This window comes from Rissa tridactyla, chromosome Z (genome assembly GCF_028500815.1).
Source record: "Rissa tridactyla isolate bRisTri1 chromosome Z, bRisTri1.patW.cur.20221130, whole genome shotgun sequence".
Lineage (NCBI taxonomy): Eukaryota > Metazoa > Chordata > Aves > Charadriiformes > Laridae > Rissa > Rissa tridactyla.
The window spans coordinates 84737390-84751188 of NC_071497.1; the positions used below are offsets into that span (position 1 = coordinate 84737390).

General features: G+C 47.8%; 2 protein-coding genes, 1 long non-coding RNA gene and 3 other non-coding genes across 10 annotated transcripts; 1 reads left to right on the plus strand and 5 right to left on the minus strand.

The window, feature by feature from the left end:
- The first annotated feature begins 40 nt into the window (after positions 1 to 40).
- Positions 41 to 9279, plus strand: LOC128903099 (uncharacterized). Of its 3 annotated transcripts, none has more exons than XR_008463993.1 (4): positions 41 to 464; positions 1703 to 1836; positions 7106 to 7244; positions 8359 to 9279. It is a non-coding gene; the product is annotated as an uncharacterized LOC128903099 (long non-coding RNA). The 3 variants fall into 3 exon arrangements; XR_008463994.1 differs by having other exon boundaries at positions 8964 to 9279; XR_008463995.1 differs by lacking the exon at positions 8359 to 9279 and adding an exon at positions 7788 to 7850.
- On the minus strand, positions 3787 to 8055 carry LOC128903098 (UPF0729 protein C18orf32 homolog). 2 transcript variants are annotated; one of them, XM_054187011.1, is made up of 3 exons: positions 7953 to 8055; positions 5937 to 6189; positions 3787 to 5537 (listed from the first exon to the last, which is right to left on the minus strand). In XM_054187011.1, exons 2-3 carry the CDS (start codon positions 6162 to 6164, stop codon positions 5463 to 5465), a joined length of 303 nt encoding a protein of 100 aa, XP_054042986.1. In that variant the 5' UTR covers positions 6165 to 6189; positions 7953 to 8055; the 3' UTR covers positions 3787 to 5462. The 2 variants fall into 2 exon arrangements, with proteins under 2 accessions (XP_054042986.1, XP_054042985.1); XM_054187010.1 differs by lacking the exon at positions 7953 to 8055 and adding an exon at positions 6945 to 6969.
- On the minus strand, positions 8483 to 12494 carry LOC128903097 (60S ribosomal protein L17). Of its 2 annotated transcripts, none has more exons than XM_054187008.1 (7): positions 12449 to 12494; positions 12017 to 12069; positions 11884 to 11924; positions 10269 to 10403; positions 9866 to 9964; positions 9069 to 9260; positions 8483 to 8575 (listed from the first exon to the last, which is right to left on the minus strand). In XM_054187008.1, exons 2-7 carry the CDS (start codon positions 12054 to 12056, stop codon positions 8528 to 8530), a joined length of 555 nt encoding a protein of 184 aa, XP_054042983.1. In that variant the 5' UTR covers positions 12057 to 12069; positions 12449 to 12494; the 3' UTR covers positions 8483 to 8527. The 2 variants fall into 2 exon arrangements, with proteins under 2 accessions (XP_054042983.1, XP_054042984.1); XM_054187009.1 differs by lacking the exon at positions 12449 to 12494 and adding an exon at positions 12327 to 12430.
- LOC128903145 (small nucleolar RNA SNORD58) lies at positions 8918 to 8989 on the minus strand. The gene has a single exon (XR_008464035.1). It is a non-coding gene; the product is annotated as a small nucleolar RNA SNORD58 (small nucleolar RNA).
- On the minus strand, positions 9455 to 9527 carry LOC128903144 (small nucleolar RNA SNORD58). The gene has a single exon (XR_008464034.1). It is a non-coding gene; the product is annotated as a small nucleolar RNA SNORD58 (small nucleolar RNA).
- LOC128903146 (small nucleolar RNA SNORD58) lies at positions 12162 to 12231 on the minus strand. Its single transcript, XR_008464036.1, has one exon. It is a non-coding gene; the product is annotated as a small nucleolar RNA SNORD58 (small nucleolar RNA).
- Positions 12495 to 13799: the final 1305 nt, after the last annotated feature.

Sequence of the window (13799 nt, forward strand, 5' to 3'; positions counted from 1 at the left end):
AGGGCCCGGCGGCGGCTGAGGGGGCGGCGCCGCGGGGCACGGCGGGAAGGGTAGTCCGGCGGCGGGAGGGACGGACAGCCGCCGTCCGCGCCTCGGCCACCAGCGCCGGTGTCACCCTGCGGGAGAGACCTCCCCACTGCGGGAGGCTTCTCTCGGTAACCAGCGGCGTGTTCAGGCTGTGGCCCCGCTGTCACGGCCTCCCCCGGCCTTCCCCCTCCCGCCTTTTCAGTCAGCGGGAGCTGAGGAACTCGAGCAAGCGGGACCTGAGGGAGCGGGGATTTACCCTCACGACGCTTTAACTAGGGCTACGGCAGCGATCGTCTCCCCGTAGTCGGCACTGGTGAGGCCCCACCTCCAATACTGTGTCCAGTTTTGGGCCCCTCACCACAGGAAAGACCTTGAGGGGCTGGAGCGTGTCCAGAGAAGGGCAACGGAGCTGGTGAGGGGTCTGGAGCACAAGTCTGGTGAGGAGCGGCTGAGGGAGCTGGGGGTGTTCAGCCTGGAGAAAAGGAGGCTGAGGGGAGACCTTCTCGCTCTCTGCAGCTCCCTGAAAGGAGGGGGTAGCCAGGGGGGGTCGGTCTCTTCTGCCAAGGAACAGGCGATGGGACGAGAGGAAAAGGCCTCAAGTTGCACCAGGGGAGGTTTAGGATGGATATTGGGAATAATTTCTTCACTGAAAGGTTTGTCAAGCATTGGAAGAGGCTGCCCAGGGCAGTGGTGGAGTCGCCGTCCCTGGAGGTATTTAAAAGATGGGCAGACGTGGTGCTGAGGGACGTGGTTTAGCGGTGGACCTCGCAGTGTCAGGTTGATGGTTGGACTCGATGATCTGAAAGGTCCCTTCCAACCCAGACAATTCTATGATTCTAACTCATTGTTCCTGCCTCAGCTAACCTCCTGTCTCCATCTCTGAGGTGGGTTTTGTGCTGTGGGTAGCTGGTTCTACAAGTACCCGATGGTTCCATTGAACGGGAAACCCTTCCCAATATAATTAATCCTGAGCATAATCTCATTACTGCAGTGTGTGACCCTAAATAGGCAGCCCATCTCCTGCACGTGCAAGTGTACGGGCTGCGTGAGCAAATAGGGCATATGCAAACAGCGCAAGTGCAAAGGTGAGGTCTAACCATTTCATATACATTGCCACATAAAAGCAAAAATCTTGGCGTAGAGTTTGGCCTCCTTACGTCCACAGAGTGTTTGATCGGACATCTGAGGCAATAAAAAGGGCGCACAGTCAACAGTTAGAGTGGCTGTAAAAGAGGTACCACTGTGTGCACAAAAAGGAAATTGAAAAACAATCCTCACGCAAAATACAAGCATTGCTACATCTACCCACGTATAAATACATCTATTCATAAATATATCTATTCATAACATTTCAAATACTTCATGTTTCAAATACAATGAAAGAAAGATACAGCGCTAGGATCTAAAAACATGTCTCAAACAAGAGAATCGCTGTAGAAACGTGGCTTCAATTAAACTACTGCAGTCAGGTTCGCTACAAAAATAATGAGTCTCCAAAACCGAAAATATTATTTGGTTCATCGAGCATGTTCTAACAATCAGAAAACTGCACAAAGAAGATAATCCCCCCTTTCATGTATTAGTCAGTTTAATGAAACAGAATTAGTTCTCATTGAAAGCAGATTTAGCTAATCTAAGTGTAAATTAAATTTCTCTTCATTTCCTTTACCTGCAGCCTCGGCAAGGACTGTTCTTTCAGCAATAATGTTCTGCATTGTACAGAAATCAAGAAGGAATGACTCCAAGGACTGAACCTTAACAGCACGCCCAATAACTCCCGGAAGGCTGGAGCGCGATTGCTACATTTGGGTAATAACAGCATATTGTATTACTGTCATTAGATCAGCTTTGTGGATAGAATTTAACTGTGTTCTATGAACACATCTGAATAAAGATAATTTTGCACTGAATTCATTGCTACTTTAGACATCCCGTCCTTAGAGGCTGATTGTGTTCAGTTTAGCCTGCCAGAATTTCCTTTGCTTGCAGAATCAGGCCCATCAAAATAATGGGCAACATAAAACCTTTTGTTTCAGAATTTTTTGCACTATTTTAAAGGTGTATTTCAATTAAGTTTATTTTAAGTCTTTGGCACCCGGCTACCTCAGCAAGCCAACTCATGGAAAGTACCGTGTCACCTTCTCATAAAGAAAAAATATTTTACATTAGTTCATTTGAATATTTTTTCAAATATTTTCAAGCTGGATTTCTTGATTATTCCTCGATAGTATTTAAATAAAACCAGAGAGCTTTAATGCTGAAGACCTTAGGACTAGATTTGCAGAAAAACTTTGGTCCTTAAAGATGTCTACTCTGCAATTTTCTTGAAGTCTTCGGTATAAATGAAGCTGCTAATTGCTGTAGGAAATTCTGGTGGATGTCCACCCGCCATCATTGGGTGCCTAAGCCCTTTGGTTAAACCTTGCTTTTAGTGAGTAACAAACATAGGGAAATTTTCTCAGTTAAATTAAATTTACCTCATATATATTGTTCTCTCATTTGAGGATCTCCTTAATTTCTACGTATTTTTCTTGAACAAGGCTTTGTGCGCTTTGCATCCCAGCAGATGATCTGCACCCCTGCCCAGGCTCAGGCTTTCACCTATTTCACCTGACTTTTCACTATTCACAACACAACAATAGGATTATTGCCCCATTCTTGGAAAAGAATAGGAACAGAAGAGTTGCAACACAAACATCCTGCCAGGACTTAGAGTGAATTGCTTCATTCGAGAAAGTTTTGTGATGTAGATTACTTACGTTAGTGTTTAACTGCAGCTAATAAAAATACCGAGACACCATTCCAGAGAGCACAGTGTAATTTTACTTGCATTATCTGCCTATTTTGCTTTTTGCAGCCTTTCCAGTAGTCCTGGTGTTTAAATACAGTGCTGGCACACGGCTGAAATCCTACGTCAGCCTGCAGCCTCATTTACTACGCAGTTTCTTTTCCATATTACCGTCTGATGCATTTCCTTCTATAATAATATCCTGAATAACTCAAAATAATTAATTATGTACACTTTATAAATTGACTGCGTACATTGTGCTTGCTTACTGCAGGGGGGTTGGACTAGATGACCTTTAAAGGTCCCTTCCAACCCAACAGATTCTAGGATTCACAAATTAAAGGAGCCCCAGTACAGCTCTTGTTCTACTTTTTGCCTTGTTCACAGTGGTTGGAGGTGAATATATTACTCCAAAACTTTGGCCTGTTTATGAGATACCTAGTATTTTAAACCAGTGGATAAAGTTACCTGCCCTGGGATTGTCCCTTAGCCGAAGGGACAATCTTTTCATCACTGCTTACGACGGAATAACACATACTCGTGGTTCAGCTGCACACCCGCAAGGAATCTTCATTTCTAGTGCCACGCAAAAGACACTGTACGTGACCTCAGTTCTTGAGTGACCTTCCCAGACAGTTTACTCCTTTCTCATTGCAAGGTGATTCCAGACCCCTAAAAGTTCCGAGCTTTCAGATTTAGAGTGTGAACTTGGACACCAGTAGCAGAGGAATTGATTGTCTGGGGTGAGGTGGGGGGGTGTTTGGTTTAGAAACCCCAACACACCACAGCAAAGACTGCGTCCACCTTTCACCAGCTGACAGGGTACAATTTGTTGCAACAATAAGGGCAAAATATCCAAAGATACAGAGGACAAAAACAATCGGAAACTAGTGCAGCCTCTTTCCCTTGCTTCTGCTTCCCAGTCCCTGTCTTTTCCACTACAGGATCCACACAACAACATCTGTGAGAAGTTAGAGGAGTGCATAGTTAGTATTGTTCACTTTTATTGTATGAATTATACCATGCGGGCATGCTCAGAGTAATAAAACCAGGCTTTAATATCACAAAGGGTAGATACGTCACCCGTCTAGGGGAAAGCTCTGTCTGTGATGGGGGATTATGTTCCAAGGATGATGCAAAAGCTGATTAAACAGCAAAACCGAATTCACTTCCTAACAGACTAGGTCATTAAGGGAGAGCAAACGGCGTCTTACAAGGAGTTTTCTGTGATTCAGCTCATTACAGAAGTAACGGGTGTAACAAACAGGGCTGTGAGCATTGCCGATCAATTCACACAAGACCTGACAAAACCGGACAGTGGTAGGAAATAATACGCCTCACCAGCGGCATTTGGTGGGGATCAAACAAGTCTCCAGACAAATTAATTATCTGGTAGGAAAAAACATGGTTGCAAGAACAAGACTGGACCTTAGTGACAGTTCAAGGACTGCGCATGAAAAAAGGACTTTGCGGAAAATGATAAATCCTAAATAACAACCCAAAATTGCCAGAATTATTTCGGTTTGAGTCTTCTGAAGAGCGCTCTGGTTTGACGGAGAGGACGAAGCAGGAATTACCACTTCTCTTCCTTAATAAGCACAGGGACATCCAAAACACTTCACAACCGCGCTGCCGTGTTGGGATGCAAGTCAGTACCAGAACACGTCTTCCCAGGAGCAGGCAACGCTCACTTTCTTTATCCTGAAGTCAGTAGTTTTATCACCTCCCTCTGCCTGGAGCCTGTCTGCAGGTTTTTAAAGATTTTCGTACCACTTTATAGATATTTATAGCTCAGAAGCCGAAGAACAATTGTATGAAGCAACTTATTTTTAAATAAAATCCTGGTTTATTATAATTCAAATTACACAAGCATGTTAAAGAGGTTTTAATTGGATTTTTTGGGGTTTTGTTTTTTTTTTTTTTTTTTTTTTTGTTGTTGTTGTTGTTTTGTTTTTGTTTTTTTTTTAAGACTGCACCATTTTAAACCACCGCAACAGAATATAAAGCAACAATTCTCTCGCATCATGCCCGTGCTGCTCCTCTTCGGGAAAGAAAGGCACAATGTTTCAAGGAAAATAATTAATGGAAGTATCCACTCAAGACTTTCTGCTTTTAGTAAGCTAAGTAAATTTTGCATACAGCATGACTGCTTTAGCTGATCCACAGATTTTGACATCAAAAATCTAAACTCTTCATAATTTAACATGATGCTCCATAATTTTCATGATGCTTATGTTGCCACAATGCAATTCAGAGTTCGTTAGCGAGGTCAAGAAGAGGTATAGCTTTTAAGGTGAAAGCCTGCAGTATGGCGCTAGCAGTGAGCGAAACTAATATGCTGAGATAAATACACCTTCCAAAGCTATATTTATTCATAACTTATTTAACCTAAACTCTAATCACACCAAACAGATTATAGATTAAAAGTAGTTCCAGTGAGGAAAATCAAGAACATCAGTTTTCAAACATTTTAAATTAAGAAATGTGCTAGCTGCCAATTTAGTGGCAAGAGAGACCCTCTCCTGGTAAGTGATAAGGGTTTTTATTCAGCTTCAATGTGCAAAGAAAAAAAAAAGTCTCAAAGTGAGAGAAATATCACCAGTTCATATTGGACACAAGGGAATAAAATCCTCAGGAATGAATTCTTTTAATCCGTTTTCTTGTCAGAAGCCTCTGTGGATCTCTTTGTGGCGATTCCATTTGCAACCCCATTGCTTTCGAACTGCAAAGAAAAAGACAGCGTCGTTAATGGGATGTCAAAAAAAAAAAAAAAGGACTCCACACCCAAAACAATAACAGCTGGTGATGAAAATGGCTTTTAGAAGCAAGACCAGTGGAGATCTGCGAAGAAATCTGCAGCAAGACCCAACAGGGTGGTGTCTCTTTAGAGTTGAAAATAATTATTGCTCGGCAGGGAGGAAATAAGGGCAGAGACAACAAATCAAATCTTTGCATTTTGTTAGAAGAGATAAATAATGTTTTCATCCGTTATGAGTGGCAGAGCTAACTGAAGAGTGGAAGAGAGCCGTAAAAACGTCCGTAAAACCACTCCTTTGTGGTCCCCACCCTGAACTACTGCTTTATGCAAGCTCCCCTCGTTAGCTAAAGGCATTAATCTTACTTTATAAATTCCGAACTCATCCTCTTGATCTCTTTTCCTGGCTGAAGGTGCCCGCAGATTTCCAGCGCTGCCTCCTTGACCTTGTTTCATGGCTGTTGTTTCTTCCACGGCTTTCTTGGGCCAGACGCGCTTAATGAAAGGCGCGATAACGGGGTAGATGTAGGGTTCCAGGAATTTCTTGTAGACCCAGAGGAGAACGGGAATGACAATACAAGGAATGCACACCATGGCTTCCTCTTGTTCTGTGACAAAGCTGGCGAGGGGAGAAAAAAAAAACAACAAACTTAAGATGACAGTGTTTGTATGCCATGAGCTAAGAAATGTCTTAAATAATGAATAAGGATTGTAGTTGATACTCGAACATAAATGATTCTTTATGTTAAAGTTTCCAAAGTGCTGTACGTTCCGATGTTATAAAATCCTTAACAAAAAATACGGCAAACGTTCTTGACATTGTAACAAAAAAGGAGTAGAGTTTGCATTCAATTCCTCATACTTACAGGTGGAACTTAGAAAAACAAATTCAGAAAATAAAAGCTTTTTGCTTAAATCACACAAAACCAGTTTAAGCAGCGAGTGCAGATATTAGCCCAGAGAAGCCAAAAGGTTTGCTTTTCTTATTGCCTTTTTAATGAAGGTGAAACTAAAGGGCAGGACTCCAATCCGTCTAGTGGTTTGCTACCATGGAAGGGCAGGTCGGTGGGAGGAGAGAAGAAAATCCTAGTCCGGATTTAAGAAAAGCAGAATATCGGATATTTTCTTCCTTCCGCACCAATCCCATACAATCAGCCACTTAATTCAAAAATGAATCCTTCCCTCTCTCCAAAAAGCAGAAAGACGACTTCAAAAACAGCCTGCCGTGAAAAGAGCTGAAAGCCAAAGCGCAGGGGCAAAAAGGTACAACTGGGAGAGGAAGGAGTTAATTAGGATCCAGTTAATTAGGATCAGAGCTGGCGCCGATGAGCGATATATTATAGCTCTGCCGCACAGCACAGCTTTGTCCTTCACCATCCTCCTTCCCAGGCTGCTGACATCCGAATTCTCACTAAAAACAAGCAAAACAAAAGCTTTTCAGGTTGGAGAATGAAGAAGCAGACGCGCACGCTTCATCTGGGGTCAGAATTTAACTCTTTTTTGTTGTTTTGTTTTGCTTTTTTTTTTTTTTTAAGCCATCCTAAAGATTTTTAGCCCCAGGCCCTGTGGAACGGCAGAGTATCAATTCCCGCTTGACTGCTTTGGCTGCTTCAAACCTCGTTTTACAGGATCTGAAGACAGAGAGGCATCTTCAATTAAGACTACGTGAATGAGGTAATCCATTAAAGCCCTTCAAAAAGCCCATTCCTATATTATCTCCACCAGAACTGAATTTTTTGGGGAAGATTTCGTGGATTTGTCCCTTGGCCGAGGGACCGCCCTGGCCTGGCTGTGCCAGGTGATGGATGGGGTCGAGGTTCCAGCCCCAAAAAACAGGTCGTACCTTCGCCGGGGGCAAAAACCAGTCAAGAAAATTAATATATTAATAGAATTAAATATCGTTCAGGGCTGTCTTCTGTGGTTTGGGGATGTGCTGTTGGCCGATTAACAAGCAATTCATTGTTAGGGGGAAAAAGACCTCAACAAAACACCACAAAAATCCCCCAAACGAACAAAATAAAGCAAAATGGTCCGAGTTTTAACAGCAAGTTTATCTCTTTGTGATACGAGCTTTTTTGTTTATGGGTTGGGTTTGGCTTGGCAGGGCGGCGTTGGGGCCGAGCGCTCCCCGGCCCACCTGCCCCGGCCACATTCCCCTCGGTACCGACGTGAAGGCCGGAGCGCGAAAACCTTCCGAATCGATAAATTTTCCCTCAGAAACGCGCGGAAACCGAAGAGCTCCACAGCGCGGCCCGAGCCGCCGCGTTTCGGGAACGGCCCCTGGTTAACGGAGCCGCGGGCGAGCGGCCGGGCGGGCCCCGGGCGGGCAGAACGCGAAGGGAACCCCCGGGGAGCAGCCCCCCGCCCCGGCCCCGCACTCACCTCCCCCGGCCGCAACCCAGCACCGCTACCAGCAGCCGCCGCCGCCGCCTCCTCCTCCTCCGCCCCGCCGGAAACGGGGTCCGCACTTCCGGCTGACGCGCGCCGCCGGCTGGCCGCCAATGGGAGAAGGCGAGGGGTATGTCACGTGACTCAAGCCCCGCCCCTTCAGCCGGCGCACGCCCCGCTCCCGCCCTCACCTTTAAAATACCGCAAATACGTGCAGAAATCCCACCTTAAATTAAAAAGTTCAGGTTTTATGTCTCCGACGGAGCTCTGGGGGCGCAGAGATGCTGCTGGTGGTGTCCAGGCACGGACAGCAGCGGGGGGAAACAAAAACCAGCGTTTGCTTCAAATTATCTGATTTTATAATTAATAATATCTGACTATATTATATTATTCTCCGCAGCACCCCCACAGCCAAGTAACACGCTTTGGGTGGCAGCTCTGCCATGTCCCACAGCAACGCGCCAGCAGAGCCACGGGGCGCCACGTACGGCCTTGAAAGAGCGCAGAAGCTCACACAATAAATCTTCAATTTTTTAAAATTTTATTTATATACATCTGTTGCGCCAGATTTACTCCCGAGCCATCAGCTTTTGCTTCTTCAGCTTCTTCTGGGAAATCTGCAGAACAAAACACAGGAGTGAGAAGAGAGCGACAGGCTACAGCCCGTACGAAACATCGGACAAATAAGTTTATGGTCATACTCCTAACTGAGATTTCTTAGAAATTTCTTCACCGGTTTACGAAGCGTTCCGTTAATTACACCTGGACATAATTAAGTGCCCTTAAAAATACTGCTTACAGGCTGTCAGCTCGATTTCAATTTCATTGAAATGCATCAAATTCCAACGGAACGATGGAAATACGCCATCGTTCAACAACCCGGGCTCCCCGAGGAGCTGCCCGTCCCCGGGGGGAGGACGAACCAACTGTAACCTCTCAAATTTACAATAAATGTTGAGGTTGCTCAGAAATAACTTATTCATTTTTTTCATGGGTGTTCCAAAGGTGTCCTAAGATAGTCATCACCGCAACCTCCCCGTCTGCGGAGCACCCGGACTCCGATTTCGCGACCGCGACGCTCCAGAGGAGGAAGGATGGGCCATTCCGTACCTTTTTCTTTTGAGCGACTTCCTCCTCGGGCTTGGGGACGATCTGCTCCTTCTCGGTGAGGATCATCTCGATGTGGCAGGGGGAGCTCATGTAAGGGTTGATGCGCCCGTGCGCCCGGTAGGTGCGGCGGCGCATTTTGGGAGCCTTGTTGACCTGGATGTGCTCGATCACCAGAGAATCCACGTCCAGCCCCTGGCGGGGTGGGGGGGGGGTGGGGGAAAAAAGAGGGAAAAATACAACTTGCAACTCGTTTTTCTCTTCAAATAAATAATCTCCACGGAACTTCCCAGCGAATTAGAGCTGAACTCAGCAATGCTCAGAACTGAGCAGTTACCGAGACGCCACCACACCCTTCTACACGCCACGATAAATTGAAAATGATGCTGATGGCTCAGAAAAAGATTGTGGTTTTTTTTTCATGGTTATTCCAAAGGTGTCCTAAGATAGTCATCACTGCCATCAAAGCCACCAAATTAAGCGCCGAGCACGTTACGAAGATACAAACGGACCAAGGATCCACAGATTTTGTCCTTTTTTGTAGGTTTTAAGAGACCCAAGCCACGCTTATTCTAAGCCGTTGATAACCACGCGCCAACTGTGTGTCAAAAACGACTACTCGCGTTATTTCACATCTGAGAAAAATCACAACTCGCATTTTAACCTGGAAAATGCCGGCAGCCTAATTCAAACGAACAGCACACCAACAACTCAACTCAGTTTGACCTACAAAGCCGGCCTTATCCCCCCACCGAGTTCAGGGCTGCTGACGCGAACACCGCGCGTCTGACGACACCTACCTTGAGCTCAGCGTTGCTCTCCGCGTTTTTGAGCATGTGCAGCAAGAATTCCGCGCTTTTCTTGGGCCAGCGTCCCTGCGTCCAGCCCCACTGCTTGGCCTGGAAGAAGAGGAATTCCGTTTTTATCCTGGCACAACGTAACTTACCCTTTACACGCCATTAACTTGCCATTACAACCCTTTTTGTTCAGAACCCACCAAAATAATTAAAGTAATTACGTGACGTTGGAAGCAGATGCAGCGCTTGCTGTACTGGAATTTAGAATATTTCTTTCCCCCCCCCCTTAATACATAAAATTGTCATAACCAACGACAGACTATTCTCCACGTCGTCTCAACACCATCATTCTTCTCTTCTCCAAGCAGCCGCAGTTTCCTTCCCTCCTTTCCACCTCGGACCTCACCTGGGCGCACCTCCCGACTCCCCCGTTGTAGCGGCGGAAGGGGACACATTGCTTCTTCAGGGTGACGTCCTTCAGGTACTTGGTGGCCTTGCGGATGTGCATGCCCTTGATGGCCTGGGCGGTCTCACGAGTGTTCTAGCAACACAAAACAAAACTGCTCTTAACAGATCTTTCCATGTCACAATGGCAGAAAAACCACTTCTCTTCCTTTCCTGGATCCCATTCTTTTTGCTACAAACTCAGTTTAAAAGAAGCCCTAACGCACAAAAAAAAAAAAAATAATTAAAAAGTGAAGAATAATTCACAACGCCTTTTATTTTGTTGTTACCTACATGACTTCCATTACTGAATTTGTGGCTCTGGCGTATCTTTATTATTTTTTTACCTAACGGCTAGAGCTTTCCAACTAACAAAATTAAAAATGGAGCATTTATACTTTTCATCGCTCCTCTTTGGTCGCTAATCTCAAAAAAAGCAGGAGCCTGAAGAGTAAGTTTCTACTGAAATGTCACCAGATGACACCTCAGAGGAAGCAATGAAAAAACAAGCTACATAAACAGCATCGATTCTGCCCCTCTGCTCCGCTCGGGGGAGACCCCCCTGCAGCGCTGCCTCCAGCTCTGGGGCACCAACAGCAGAAGGACACGGAGCTGTTGGAGCGGGGCCAGAGAAGGCCCCGGAGATGCTGGGAGGGCTGGAGCCCCTCTGCTGGGAGGACAGGCTGAGAGAGCTGGGGGGGTTCAGCCTGGAGAAGAGAAGGCTCCGCGGAGACCTTCCAGCCCCTTCCAGTCCCTCAAGGGGCTCCAGGAAAGCTGGGGAGGGACTCTGGATCAGGGAGGGGAGCCATGGGACGAGGGGGAATGGTTTTAAACGGAAAGAGGGGAGATTGAGATGAGATATTAGGAAGAAATTCTTTGGGGTGAGGGTGGTGAGCCCCTGGCCCAGGTTGCCCAGAGAAGCTGTGGCTGCCCCATTCCTGGAGGGGTTCAAGGCCAGGCTGGACGGGGCTTGGAGCAACCTGGTGTGGTGGGAGGTGTCCCTGCCCAGGGCAGGGGGTGGCACTGGATGGGCTTTAAATTCCCTTCCAACCCAAACCATTCTATGGTTCTATAAACAAGTTACAATGTAATTATCTCCCTAAGGGAATTATAAAGGGGAGAGAAAAAAAGATTCAAACACAAAATCAAGAATCAAATATCAGCGTTCAAGACTGCATACTAAATGTGACAGAGTAACTGTAATCCTACCTGATCACAATGAAAGAGCAAAACAAAGTGAAAAGCCAGAATACGACAAACAAGACAAATCGTTTATCTGACACCAGCCCAATTCCTCCTGCTAAATTCAACGCAACTCTTTTCCCATTGTATTTTTATTATCTGTATTAGACAGGAAGCTCTTTAGGACACACCACGTTATTCTTCCTCCTGTAGGTGAAAACCATTACAAGCAGCTAAAGCAAACGCTGGCCATAACCTACACGAACACACTTAAGTACCTGTGTAACGACACAGCAAAGTAAAAAGGACACTTCCTTCAAAAAAATACCAACAAAAAGCAACGATAAAACCCCTAAACAAACACATTTACGTTTCCTGCTACGCAGGCTGCGCACCTTGAAATGCACTCGCAGGTTGGATCCCCGGGACTTGCATGCTGCGGAGAAAAAAGACCAATTTTAGGAATTACAACCTCACGGGTTTTGGTGAAGTCTGAGGCGAGCGTCCACGACAAACAAAACAACTCACATTTCGTGGGGTTCTCCGGATCCAGGGAGTAGCGCACCATTTTCGAGTCTTAGCTGGAAAAAAAAAAATTAAAAAAAATTAAACCCCCATATATTAAACTTCTAAGGTAGACGTGGAGAATCAGGATTGTTCACGTTACTAAGCAGCCGCTCAGGAATTACGCTTTCTTTTCACAATTAAATCCAAAGGTGTCCTAAGAGAAGTCATCACCGCAGCCGTGGCCTCTCCCCAGGGCCTGCTTCCACCTCACCCCCCCGACACCCCCCAGCTCCGCCACCTCCAGCCCCAGCCCGTCCTCCCCCGCAAATACCGAGGGCGTCCGGCGAGGCGGACCCAGCCCTGGCCCCCTGCTCGCCCGCCCGGGGCCGCCGGGGCGGGATGGGAAGGGATGGGGAGGGGATGCGCGTCCGCGGCCCGCCATGGCTCCCTCACCTCAGGGCGGCGGCGGGGAAGAGGGAGCGCGGGGCACGCCGGGAGCGGGAAGAGCCGCCAGCTCTCGCGAGATTTGCGCCAGGGAGCGTCGCGGATGTGCCGCGCCGGGCGCGGGGCGAAGGGCGCCGGAGGGACCGTCGATAAAGGCTCCGACCTTCCACAGGCGCTGGGGCTTGTTCTCTTTAATATCTTTATAACGACGCGGGGATGGAGGGCACCCTCAGTCGCAGACGACACCGAGTTGGGCGGGTGTGTTGATCTCCTTGAGGGCAGGACGGCTCTGCAGAGGGATGTGGACAGGCTGGATGGATGGGCCGAGGCCAATGGCCTGAGGTTCACCAAGGCCAAGTGCCGGGTCCTGCACGTGGGTCACACCAACCCCATGGACGCTCCAGGCCTGGGGCAGAGCGGCTGGAGAGCTGCCCGGCGGACAAGGACCTGGGGGTGTTGGTCGACAGCGGCTGAGAATGAGCCAGCAGTGTGCCCAGGTGGCCAAGGAGGCCACCAGCATCCTGGCCTGTGTCAGGAACAGTGTGGCCAGCAGGGCTGGGGCAGTGACCATCCCCCCCTGCACTGGGCACTGGTGAGGCCCCACCTCGAGGGCTGTGTCCAGTTTTGGGCCCCTCACCACAGGAAAGACCTTGAGGGGCTGGAGCGTGTCCAGAGAAGGGCAATGGAGCTGGTGAGGGGTCTGGAGCACAAGTCTGGTGAGGAGCGGCTGAGGGAGCTGGGGGTGTTCAGCCTGGAGAAAAGGAGGCCGAGGGGAGACCTTCTCGCTCTCTGCAGCTCCCTGAAAGGAGGGGGTAGCCGGGGGGGTCGGTCTCTGCTCCCAAGGAACAGGCGATGGGACAAGAGGAAAAGGCCTCAAGTTGCACCAGGGGAGGTTTAGGATGGATATTAGGAGAAATGTCTTCCCCGAAAGGGTTGTCAAGCATTGGAAGAGGCTGCCCAGGGCAGTGGTGGAGTCGCCGTCCCTGGAGGGCTTTAAAAGCCGGGCAGACGTGGTGCTCAGTGGTGGTTTAGCAGGTGGTTTTGGCAGTGCTGAGTTAACGGTTGGACTCGATGATCTTAAAGGTCTTTTCCAACCGAAACGATTCTATGATTCTGTGAGCGCGGGCACGGACCCTGTCCTGGTTTGAGGTAAAACATACGAACACGCACCTGCACAGGGCCTGTCCCCACAAAATGGTGCCCTGAGGGGTCGGTCCCTTGCTGTGCAGGGGAGAGACCTGCTGGAGTCAGGAGAGACTGACACTGGAGCCGGGACACAACTTTATTAACCCTCAGCTCCGGGCCAGCGGGATTTGCAGACCAGAAACGAGTGGAGACGGGAGCAAGGAGCAAACCCAAG